The 12,509-nt window shown below is 35.6% G+C and overlaps 2 protein-coding genes across 2 annotated transcripts in view; one reads left to right on the top strand and one right to left on the bottom strand.

Moving 5' to 3' along the window:
- The window catches only part of Hmgcr_0 (3-hydroxy-3-methylglutaryl-coenzyme A reductase), a 40,917-nt gene extending 30,853 nt beyond the window's left edge, over nucleotides 1-10,064 (bottom strand). The window contains exon 1 of the mRNA XM_011194487.3: nucleotides 9,379-10,064. The gene's annotated coding sequence lies outside the window, so the exon portion shown is untranslated. The remainder of the gene's footprint in view (nucleotides 1-9,378) is intronic.
- Nucleotides 10,065-10,556: 492 nt separating this feature from the next.
- Nucleotides 10,557-12,390, top strand: LOC105218729 (26S proteasome non-ATPase regulatory subunit 13). Its single transcript, XM_011194497.3, has 7 exons — nucleotides 10,557-10,779; nucleotides 10,862-10,975; nucleotides 11,064-11,199; nucleotides 11,260-11,562; nucleotides 11,625-11,716; nucleotides 11,785-12,049; nucleotides 12,151-12,390. The coding sequence occupies exons 1-7, from the start codon at nucleotides 10,670-10,672 to the stop codon at nucleotides 12,277-12,279; spliced, it is 1,149 nt and encodes a 382-aa protein (XP_011192799.1). The 5' UTR covers nucleotides 10,557-10,669; the 3' UTR covers nucleotides 12,280-12,390.
- The last annotated feature ends 119 nt before the right edge of the window (nucleotides 12,391-12,509 follow it).

Genomic DNA, 12,509 nt, shown 5'->3' with positions numbered 1-12,509 from the left:
TATCCGGGCGTGATGGTACAAAGTATGACAAAACTGAGCACAACAACAGCAACAATACAAATATATACAAAAAAGTACAAAAGGCATAATAGTTGGTGGCGTCGCTGGATATGCATAAGAAATCCGCGAATCTGTTGCTAAACCAAACTACTTTGGCAAACAGGTCGCGGCAGTGTGAGCTAAACCGAAAGATTATTAGCAACTAGCAGCCAGCCAGTCAGCCAGTCCGCCAACCGAGGCTCGACAATCGTCCAACTGCTATTTCTGTTGTTACCAACAAATCTATTGTCTGTCGGAGCAGCGCAGCGCCGCTGACGCATGATCACATAATCAACACCGACGGCGGTCGCAACCGCCATTGTGGTGGCCACCACACAACAGTCGCAAGTTATTAAATAATATCCAGCTAAAGAGCGTCTGTTGGCCGCACAAATGAAGACGCATACCGTAACAGCAGTTGTTGGACTTGGTGGTCTTGAAAGTTGAATAGCTAGATAGCTGCCTGCATGTCTGCATGCACGCTTTTCACTTGCAAATGGGAAATATTGTATTGCCTGTTGCCAGCAACTCGTACTCGTACTCGTACTTGTTTCTTGTTTTTAAATCATTTTTTATTTATTTATACATTTTGTTGGTTTTAATTTTCGACATTCGCATTCGCACACTGAGGCGTTCCGCACTCTTTGTGTCGCGCCGCAAAAGACGCAATGCAATTCCGCGCCCAAAAATGCGTCCGTCATATCGGCTGGTTGTGCGTGACCGTCGTCACAGATGGCGATATTAACCAAGTAAATGGGACTAGTTTAGCAAGTGTACAACTGATTGCCAGACAACACGACAAGTGTAAGACACACAACTTGTGGCTGTCGCTTGGTGTCTGCCCCAAATGGTACGATCAGCTGCAGTGGCGTCGGTACATTTGTACTTGGCAAGGCGAAATGAAGCATTAAAATAAAATACTCAAATGACTACGAGGAGTATGTGACCAATGGGTTGGCGGCGAAATCAAAAAAATGTTCTTGTCAAGCACTTTATAAATATATTTAGATTATAAATTCACTTCAAAAAGACTCGTGTAAAAAATACTGCGCGTCTTGGTAAAGAAACTGAAACCCAGGAACTAGTAAAAAACATGACACTACCACTGCGTCCCAGCTCTACCAAAAAATAGTCCGTTAGCCTTTTGGTTCCATATTTCTATTCATTTCCTATTATCTATGGGAACCCTCAGAAAAAATACAATAGGAATAAAATACTTTTTTATTTTATATACAAGGTGTATATTTACAGACCTTAATATTCAGGAACAGGAAAAAAAAAGTTTATTCGACGCGGCACTGTCAGAACTAGGATCACTATATTAGTTCATTACAGCTTTAGCGCTGTGTGAACTACTGTCGAATGAATTCGAAAATCACTGTGTTCGACTATTAAAAATCTACATCAAACTAATGTTGATAGGTACTATGTACCAAGAGGTCAGCTTCGGAGTTTGGAAACCCAAAAAAACTTTATAAAATTTTCCAATGTCCATGCATACCTTTGCCAATCAAATAATGGAACTATCAAGTGCAAAACGTTTTGTTTCCTTTTTAGTTTCGCGTTAATTAGAGCGGGTTTTTCTAGATTTTTAGCCCGTACCGCGTAATACAAGATTACATTGTGTTTTATAAAGATGTAAAAATAAGAATATAGAACATTTGTATATTCGAAGGTGCAGCTATTTGTTACCGGAAATTCTAATGACTAACGTCAATCGATTGCATTAAAACCATTACTAGATGATTCATCTGGCATAATCGATATTTTATTAATACATATAGTAAATGATTTCATGCAATTCTTAATTTGTTTTTTTGCTTTCCTCTCTATTTTCTTTGTAAGTCTATGAGTACGAGCTCGCTCTGTCATCTGACGTTATTTCAATTAGGCAACCATCAACATTTACAAATTAGTGGCATCCTGGAATTGGCCAAAACGCAATTGCAGCTTTTTGTGTTACTCCCATTGTGCCAAGAGCCAAGAGCACGCTTCGTTGTAAACATACCGTTGTAATTTTGTATGCTCGTGTGTTGCTTGGTTGTTTGGTTGGGTGGTGCGGATGGGAGTACAATGTGCCGGATACACCAACTGCCATGACGATAAGAAATGACTACAAATGATGTACGTCCGCTGAGCCACACACAGACAAACATTCTCTTTATGTAAGTATGTATCCGTATGCAGCCTTCATGACAACGAGGATTTACGGCGCATTATTAAGATGTCACTGCTGCCTGCTAGATGTCGAGTGGTGGCATGGAGCGCACTGGGAATAGAGCCGGCAAAGCGCACAGGCCTAGGTGTACTAGGCGGCCCACACAGCACAACACACAAGCCACAACAACAACAACGCACACAATTCAGTGCGTCAACATCAACATTTAACATCATTGGGAAGTTGGCCGCAATAGACAGCCCACATGGTTTAGGCCTCTGCCAGACGATACGACAAAAATGTTGCTGCAACAAAGCGGGGCAACAGAGTGCAACGACAAAATGCATCCATCAATGCGCTGTCGCTTGGCCGCACGCACTATCTGCTTGTTTGTCTGACGATCCGTCGGTCCGTCCGTCCGTCCGTTCGCATGTCTGTCGTTCAAATCATGACGCTCGCTTTTGGAGGCGTGTGCGACGACTGCTGTGACTTGTGCTTGTCTTTGGTCTATTGTTTGTCATTTGCTATTGCTATTGCTATTGCCTTTACTAACAATCATTGTTTTTGGGTTACATTTTGTTGTTGTTGTTGGTGTTTTTTGTTTTGCTTTGTTGTCGCCGTTGTTTTGCTCGAAATTTGTTAACGCAATGCCAGTCAAATGTTGACTCAATGCAGAAGCCAACTAAATAACACTTGGACCACGGCTATGGCTACGAACGACGGACGACGGAATTGCCTGCCTCAATATTCATGGCTGCACTTTTATTTTTGTATTTTTGTATTTTTGTGTTTTTATTTTTATACTATTTACTTATTTCCATTTTGTTTTCGTTTGCTTTGCGTTACTGGTTTGGTATTCGTGTAAACAAACTGAGTGGCAGGCGGGCAATAGGTACCACCTAATAAAAGTACACAATATTGCAGCTAAACACACACATTCTTCATGAAAAAACTAAGCGAAATAGCAGTAAATAAATAAATAAGCAAATAAAGTTTAGATCACCGAAATGCTTTATAAAAATTTGTGTAAACTTTGAGATTGTTTTTGGGGCTATGTAGTTGGCTGCGGTCGCATTCGTAAGCGTCAGCACAAGTACTTCTCCATGTTTTGGGGTTTACGAGTGCTGTAAGTGTTGGGCAAAATTGCTTGCGTGCATACATAAATTTATGTTGTAAATATGTACATAGCATGTATATATACATATGTATATAGTACAGTTTATGCACTTACATACATAGCTCCCAAGTGCATTGCTCTTGCTCTGTGAATTCGGTAAATTAGTGCATTTGCGCCTGCGCTGCGTCTGTCATCAGCCCACTCAGGCGTAAGCATGACCAACAGAAGACGAGTGGGTGCAGAAGAGAAAGCAATGTGAAGAAGAAATCTGAGGGTTTATGGTAGTTTTGGTCTAATGTGGGTTATGATATCTTTGCTACATACCAGAAGATAACAATGACAGACTGTCTTGTGTAAAGTAACGGGACAGTAATTTATTAGAGAAGAAATTTAGAGTATTTGCAGAGCTTTAGAAAGCTAAAAAATAGGTCACGCTAAAAAAATTTTTTTGGAAGGAAAGTTTGTTTTTAGTGCCACAACAACAGCACGTAGGATTTGAACTCAAAACGAAAACGTTGATTACAACGCCAACGCCCCACATATAACTAATTTTGTTGATAATATTGGGATTTATATTCTCTGGTGAAAGCATATTTGAGCTAATTCACACTCAGTAATGCCACAAAAGTCTAAAAGTAACTGCTTGGCAACGCTTGCCTTGAGATCAAATGCCAAACCGGTGCTTATATTAATACTTCGAGTACTTAAGAGGCTTATAGCAGCTAGAACTATTCAGGATTTATGCTTGTAATTAATATTTTTATGGCGCTGGCAATACTTTGGCGTGGAATTTCAAACATTTCTCAAAACTCCCAATACAACCAAAACAACAATACTGTAACCAAGCCGCAGCTTCCATATTCGTCAGATAAAGCTCTGTGTGATCTATTTCCAAAAATAACGAGAACCTTAAATATCCATCTTTTACAGGCATACAAGAAAACGCTGAAAGAGCCAAAGACTATCCCAAAGTATGGAGTTTTCGAAGTGTAGACGAAGGAATAAATATTTTTTACAAAAAAACGAGAATTCCCGTTATTTTTTGAACATACCTCGTATATATTTTAAGACGTATAAGCGATATAATATTTAATATCAAGGAAATTATCCAAAAGAATTTATATTTTATTGGAAATTTCGCTATACAATTTCTTAAATCAAGTCTTTATAAAGTTAATGTAGAGAAGACAAAGTCGAAAACGCAAAAGTTACGAACTTTAATCCTGCAAACTTGTTTAATTACCGTGGAATGAGTGCTGTAATTATTATAATTATTAATTGCATGAAAATGCGAAGAAATCGGCGCGTAAATGTGCAAATCCTGGCAATGCACTGCATTTAAGCAGATTACATATATAATATGTATATCGATATCTGCTCACATTTAAGCAGCGCAAAGAGTTGGCCACGAAAACTACCATAACTGTATAACTGTAGAGATATGGTTAACAAAAACAATTAAAATTCCGAAACATTTAAATAACGAAGAGAAGCAGCTAATTAAATAAAGACATTAAGAAAGGGCAGACAAGTGAATTCAAACAATTAATAGCACTTAGCAAAGCGGGTCAGCACATGTCGTAGCTAAAAAGAGAGCGCGCGCATGAGTGCTTTGAATTCGTAAAAAGCGGGAAGCGATTTCATTAAAAAAAAAAAATGTGCACAAACGCTTGGTAAAATAAAAACAGCCACAAAACGAATTAACAAAGAAAAACACCAGCAGTTATCATAAGCCACAACACTCGTCGCTTTGAAACACTCCTACAAATTGCTTTGAATTGGAGTTGTGTGCACGCACCCAGTGGGAAATTTTTAATTTTAAATATTTAAATTGAAAATTTTAAAATTTTATAAAAATAAAAATAAATTAATGAAAAATTAATTTTTAAAATTAAATTTTTTTTTAATTAAAAATTATTTTTTTTTTTTATTTAGAATTATGTATTTAATTTTATACTATTTCCTTCACTTTGAAATAGAAAAAATGGCATTAGACGCAATTCAAGAATAAAAAGAAAAGTTTTGAATTACACTAGACTCAATTTCCTGCTGGTATTTGTCAATGTAGATATTTTTGAGCACAATTGCATTTGCTTTATTTCAACTATAATTACAACAATACAAATGTACATACGTAAACAGATATTGTGTAAGTCTAGGCCATGTGCTGTAAGTGCCAAGGGGCGTTTGTGGCGTGCGAATGCGAATGCTTAAATTTGCAATTTATTTGGCACTAAAAACCACGTTTCGAATGCCAACGGCGGTTTCGAATATCCACGGTTGTTGTTAAATGCGGTAGCGCCAGCAGCTGTTGGCCATTAAACTGTGCGCCGACGACGACGGCGATGACACGCTCAACGCCGCAAATTAGAGTCTAACAGCAAGCATATGGTTAGCGCGCTAGCGCTGGAGCGATCGAAGTGTTCACGAGAGAAAAGCACGCGATGTGAAGCGCAGCAAACCGCCGCCGATAACGATGGCGCGTGCGTAACTTAGACGCAGCGCAGCGCCGAACGAACGAACGGAGAGCAGCAGAGATGGGGAAACCATTGTATTTGACTGGCGTTGGCAACAGAGCCAGCCACAACACACGTCAAAAGGAGAAAGTGAGCGAAATGTATGAAGTGATTTTTCATTTAGTTTTTAGCCTAAATGCCAACGAAGAATTACTGAAAAATAACAATTTGTAGGAAATGCAAAGCGAGCAGCCAAAATCACGGGAATAATAAATAAATAGAAAATTTGATTTTCTGTTGAGTTAAATGCTGAATTTTGAAAGCCGAAACTGATTATGATAAGACGCGCATACATATGTATGTACATACATACATACACTATATAAATTGTTTGTGGGTGGTGTGCTCACGGACACTCTCGTTGGACGCTACCTAGAAAAAGAGAAGCCAATCAGTGAAACTAACAAACAGCTGACGCTGCTATGACGTCAGCGATCAAGCTTAACCAACGCAGACGCAGCGGCTGTTGGCGTGACCACAACCTAATCATATTTTTGTGTGTATGTAGTACGATCATGTTACGAAATCGTGGCCGCAAAGAAATGGAATTTGAATATTTCTTAAGTTTATCATTATAAACGAGAATGAAGAAATTATGTATTATTATGGGTGCGTTTAAAAACAAAAAAAAACAGAAACACTGACATTGAGGAGACTACAAGCATTCAAATTTTAAAAATTGTTTGCTTAAAAATGAACATTTATAAAATTTGTATGAATGCTTGTGACTTTCGCGATAAACCCATTGATTGAAGTGCCTTTAGCTTTTATTTTATACGGGCTCTCTCTCGCATGCTCTCCTTCTCTTTACAACCTAAGTTATTATGTATTACATATTTACATATGAATGTAAGTAATGGATTACGCAATGGGCTTTAAAGTAACATTTAACATTTATGAAAGAGTGAAACTTAAGCTTTATAATCGCGCATATCTTAGCCACTTTTTTAATTCGTGTAATATCTTCGATTGAAATTGAACACGTTTGAAAATTGATTTTCCCTAACGCCAACTCTGTTTCCGCTTCTAGCGATTCAATTTCGATTTGCGCACTGTGTGTGTGTGTGTGGGTGGCATTGCAATCGCTGAATGTCGGAAATTAAGTTCTTGCAATTAGCGGAACCCGGTGTTTCATTATGTTGGCGCTTGTCGTTTTGTATTCGAGTAGCTAAAGAGCTACCATGGTCTGTTGTGCCACCAACAGTGAATATTTTGCGCACAGCTGCTCATGATGAAGCTGCCGGCCAGCGGAAATCTACTGCCACCAGGCGCATGGCGCACTAAATACTCTAAATGAAAATAGAAAAGTGAGACCGAAAGACCGTACTTGCAGAAATGACTACCAGCGTGATTTTTTCGCTATTAATACACTGTTCATTTCACTTTCAGTTTATTTTTGCTTCCAATATCTCCTCTACCTCAAATAGTAAATTTCATATTTATGTGTCTGTATTAAAATGTGCAAAAGTCAATACATAAAAAAGTCGGCAAGTGCTTGTGGCATGAAGAAGCTCAACATTAAAATCCTTCAGCCGTTCAAAGACATAGCGTTTCTACACTTAAAATTTGCGGTAGTAAAACGCATTTATGTTACCTTTATGAAACTTTGCAGCAATTAAATTTACGGAACGGAGCAATTATTTGCTAGTCATAATATAATAAAATAAATAGTGGAAGTTCAGTTTCGCATATTTTCAAGTCGATTTCTTATTATATTGCAGATAAATATTACAGCACTGTTGGTATATATAGTACGTTATAAAATCTATCAATACCAGAAATAACTCGGTTGTGGTAACCGCAAGAAAGTACATGCCTTAAATGGCATTACTTTAAATCCACTTGTCTTTCTAATTTTTTTTCTTCATTTCTTTTCTCTCGAAGAATTTTTATCTTGCGCTTGGCTGCTGCACCAGATGTTCGTAATTTAATTTACACATCAGAGCGGAAACGTTGCTCAGCTGGAGCAGCACAGGCGACAGAAATGTGGCGCTACTAAAATTTGAAGAGCATTTTTGATTTCATGCTGCCAAAAGATGAGTTGGGTGCTAGACAATATCATTTTGTATGTGTGTAGGTATACATATGTATAGTATATTTATGCCTGTGGGTTTGGTAGGAAAATCAGAACATATTCTATTTGTAAGTGACAGTAAGACATTATTCGAGTTAAACAGTTCCATTTAAACTTGTAAATTTTTTCATGATAAAATAAATAAGTTAAATAAATGTGCAATATAATATGCATCAAATACAGAATCTTTGACTTATTGGAAAAGTACTCATACATAAATTTTCATAAACATACAAGCATATTAAGTATGGCAGTTGTATCTTTCCGCGCTAAACTCAGGCAACTGCTTAACATCGTTTATGCATATAAATATAAACGCCTGTATTTACATAAAATTATTTTCAGAATAAATTTATGCAATGGAGTACTAGAGTACAACAACAATTTGATGTTCTTATAATGCAAACGATATCACATGTATTGAGTTTTAAATCTCTATGTTGATGCAATAAAGTCTTAATAAATAATTCATTCGCCTAATTTTAAGCAAATATTTTATTTGTTCCATTACAGCACATACGGCTAGCGAAGCGATACAATAAACGGCGAAACCAATATACTTTAAAATACGTAGCCTGCAATAAATTTAATTGTTTCCTGTTCAAAAGAACATAACTTTAAAAAAAATTTGTACTACAGAGTGAGAAACTAAACGATTAATTTCGAACTTCAACAAAATTCTTGATATGATACTTAATTTTATTTAATACGGATTAGTTGAAATATAAACTCAAAAATAAAAACTAACCAATCTTGGTGTCACTGATTATTCTTTAGAGGACATTGCCCAACACCAATTTTTTTGGACGAATGATTTTTTTGGACGAAGAGCTACTCTATGGAAATCCTTATAACAGTCATTTATATAACTACAATAAATATAATATTTAAAAACGCAAATTTATAATAAGAAATCCGTTATGCACAAAAAATTATATGTAAACGTAATTTATTTAGCTTTCCATCCTTATACTAAAGTTCAAGTTTGTTTCGATTAATTGATAACAATGCAATTAATACATAATTATTTATGCATAACTATCTTAGTGTATTATTTATTTTTCCGTATTTAGTTTAATCGCTAATAAATACGCAAAGCTGACATTACTTTTTACTGATTTGAATGTCTACACAAGGTGAGCACTCTCAAAACAAAAACTTTAATAAATGTACTTAATATACAATGTATGTACATATGTAAACACAAAACACTGTGGGATATTTTGGTAAATTGCAAGGATACCAACAAAGAGGTGGGCCGATATTTTAATAGCCACTCAGTTACAGAGACATTGGTGAATCGAGCGACTACAAGAGACAAAACTCCAATGAATGAATATTCAATGGTTACCCATGGCACAGTAATAGTGAATGGTGTCGTCAACTGGCACTGCTGACCTGGCTGACATGTGTGGATAAATACACTGCATCTGTATAGAAATATATGTGGTATGTGGTGTCACGAACTACTAACCTTTTGTTCCAATTCACTTTAAAATGCCGCAGGTGCTGTGAGGTTCCTTTAGTTTAGTAGTTAATAGTTTATCAAGTACCGTGGATTGTCTTATTGAATGTGTAGAATGTGCGATTTCAGTCACCGAATATTAAAGTAATTTTGTAAGCAATTAATCCTTGTGAAAAACTATTGCTTCAATTGTTTGTAATGAAAATATAAAAAAATCAATTATATAATTAAAAGTTAAATTTTGGTTAAAAACCGACCGACCGATCAGCAAACAACGATATTGTATTATTGTCTTAACTGATTGTAAAAATCTCCTTAACACTTTTCACAGTTTTTTTTTTTCAATTTATATTTTGACTGCGAAAACTTCCTTAACTTTTTATTTCTTTTACTTTTATGCGAGCTCCTTTTCTCTTATACTTTTGCTGATTGCTAGTCGTCACAGCTAATAGTTTCACTTTTTACTGCTTCCGTTTTCTGTCGCGCGGTACACGTAATTTCACTTCACTTTATTTAACTCGCTAATTGAACTTGTTACAAAATGTTATCTTTCTCCACGGATGTTCAATACACCGTTTATTCCGTTTGTTCCGAGTTATCACCTATTTAAGCCAGCACAATGGACCAACTATGCAACCATTTATCAGGAACACAACACCTAACCTAGCCACAAAGTAGAAAATGTATTTACGAAGAGTAGAAATAAGTGAAATGAAAATTTTCATTATTGTGAATGGCTTTTCGCAAAAACAGATGATTTTATTTTTTGAAACAATGTTGCCAATTAAACATTTTCTGTGGTCCAAAAGTGTGAAATATTTAAATGAAGACTAATAAAAAATTGTAAATATATATTTAGTGAAATATTCAAAATTTAATAATGTATATTAAATTATATAAATCTACAAGAAAATATTAAGAAGACAACCATTCACAATGGAAGACCTCAAGCAGTACAATTATTAATAAACATTCTTCATGGCCTGCGTTTCAATTATTTACAAATTTCGATCAATTTCTGTTAATGTAAAACTAATAATATGTAGGCAATAAATAGTAATTGGATAATTCATATATCCACTAATGAATAAAAAGTAGTAGCTCCCTAGCGTTAAGTAGACAAAACTAGGAGGATTTCACAAGAAGCTAACTTGTACGAAACACAAATGAATTGCGGTATCGCCAAGTTTTGACAATTACTTGTAATCTGTGATTTGCAAAAATTTTTCAGTTCCACAATAGTGAACAAATTTCTATTTTTTTTATACAAGAATAATAAAAGTATAAATTCATTTGAATAATGGCAGCGCCTACAGTAAATGTAACAGCTTATTTAGCAACACAGAAGAAAACAACAAACCGGGAACTTGCTAATGAGTGGACAACTATCGAAGATTTGTACAATGAGAAGTAATAACTAATAGACGCCGATGAGCATCTTCAGTTGCCTGGAATCATTTTATTTGGTATATTTTATATTGCTTTTAAATAGGTTGTGGAATGAATTGACCATTTTGCTGACGCGTTTTGTGCGAAATCCTGCCCTTCAGGACGAAGATGCTTTGTTACAGTTGTACCAAAACTTCATCGCTACATTCGAAATGAAGTAAGTCGATATAAATATACTGCCTTCGTTGAGGTTAGGTATTATGTTTCAAACTCGGTTTCAATTGTTATAATTGTTTTTATTACAGAATAAATCCTTATGGATTAGTTCAGATACTGGAAGTAGTAGTGGAACATATTTCCGATAAGAAGGAAGCCGTAGAGTTCTTAGATAAGCTAAAGGATAAAGTGAGCATATGTGATGAAGCCGTGTGGTATATTAAGGTAAGCAAATTACCTATTTGTAATAAAACTAATAAAATATAATATTTTTATATTACTTAGGTGATGCAAGGAAATATTTATTTAACCAACCTTAATGATTTGGATGCCACGAAAAAAATTATTGAAGAACTGCGTGAAGTTTTGGAAGAGGCAGGCAATGTGACACCGGTTCATGGAAAATTCTATATGCTCGCATCACAGTACTACAGACGAGTGGGTAAACACAGTGATTACTACCGTTGTGGATTACAATTTCTTGGTTGTTCCATGGATGATTATCCCAAAGATCAGTGGGCACAACAAGCATTTTTCTTAGGCCTAGCAGCCTTGCTTGGTGATGGCATTTATAATATCGGTGAACTGGTAAGCTGCATTTATTACTTACTGAGGTGATATTTTCATTAGATATATTACTTTTGATTTAGTTGGCGCATCCTATTCTGGAATCATTAAAGGGTACAGATAACGAATGGCTTGTCGAATTACTTAAAGCTTTTAATACAGGCAACATACCCAAGTAAGTAACCAAATCACAAATTGTTAATTTTTCCGTAATAATTATTGATATATCAATTTAATAAATAGATTCAATGAGATGAAAAAGATTTGGTCTAAAATTCCCGACTTGGCTGCACAAGAAGTTAAATTGCGACAGAAAATCTCACTTCTTTGTCTAATGGAAATGACTTTCCAACGTTCAGCCAATCAACGTGCAATATCGTTCGAGGAAATCGCAAAAGAGACCACACTGCCACAAAAAGAAGTTGAATTACTCATCATGAAAGCACTAGCACAAGACTTGGTGCGCGGGGAAATAGATCAAGTTGCTGGAGTTGTGAATATGTCATGGGTGTGTACTATTTCCATAAGGAAATTTTATTTCAGTTTCAAAGCTTTAAATAGAGCGAATAATTTACTATTAGAAATAAAATGTAATAAATTTAATTTTAGGTACAACCGCGTGTATTAGGACGAAAACAAATTGCTGGAATGGCTACTACCTTAGACCACTGGATGGCGTCTATAACATCAATGGAGAAACTAATGGAAACGCGTGCCGCCGAAATTTTAACAAATTAATATTCTCGATTGGAAGTGTTTTTTCTAATATTAATTTAGTTTAAAAATTTAAAATAAATAACGTAATGTACGCTTGCATACTGGATGTGGTGTACATTACACAAATGTGAATTGTGCGTGATGTTGTTATAGAAGGGTGTCAAAGCATGAGTGTTCAAAATCGAATATATGAATGAAAGTGTTCTAAAATACATTAAGCTAAATTGGAAGAAATTTCAAATTACAAAGTT

Source organism: Zeugodacus cucurbitae, chromosome 2 (genome assembly GCF_028554725.1).
Source record: "Zeugodacus cucurbitae isolate PBARC_wt_2022May chromosome 2, idZeuCucr1.2, whole genome shotgun sequence".
NCBI classification, from domain to species: domain Eukaryota; kingdom Metazoa; phylum Arthropoda; class Insecta; order Diptera; family Tephritidae; genus Zeugodacus; species Zeugodacus cucurbitae.
This window is presented reverse-complemented; position numbering and strand designations above follow the sequence as displayed.

Bases quoted from the DNA above. Each gene is read 5' to 3' on its own strand.
- LOC105218729 (XM_011194497.3), top strand. From the start codon at position 10,670: ATGGCAGCGCCTACAGTAAATGTAACAGCTTATTTAGCAACACAGAAG. The intron at 10,976-11,063 runs GTAAGTCGATAT...TTTTTATTACAG, and splicing joins ATCGCTACATTCGAAATGAA to AATAAATCCTTATGGATTAG. The intron at 12,050-12,150 runs GTGTGTACTATT...ATTTAATTTTAG, and splicing joins GAGTTGTGAATATGTCATGG to GTACAACCGCGTGTATTAGG.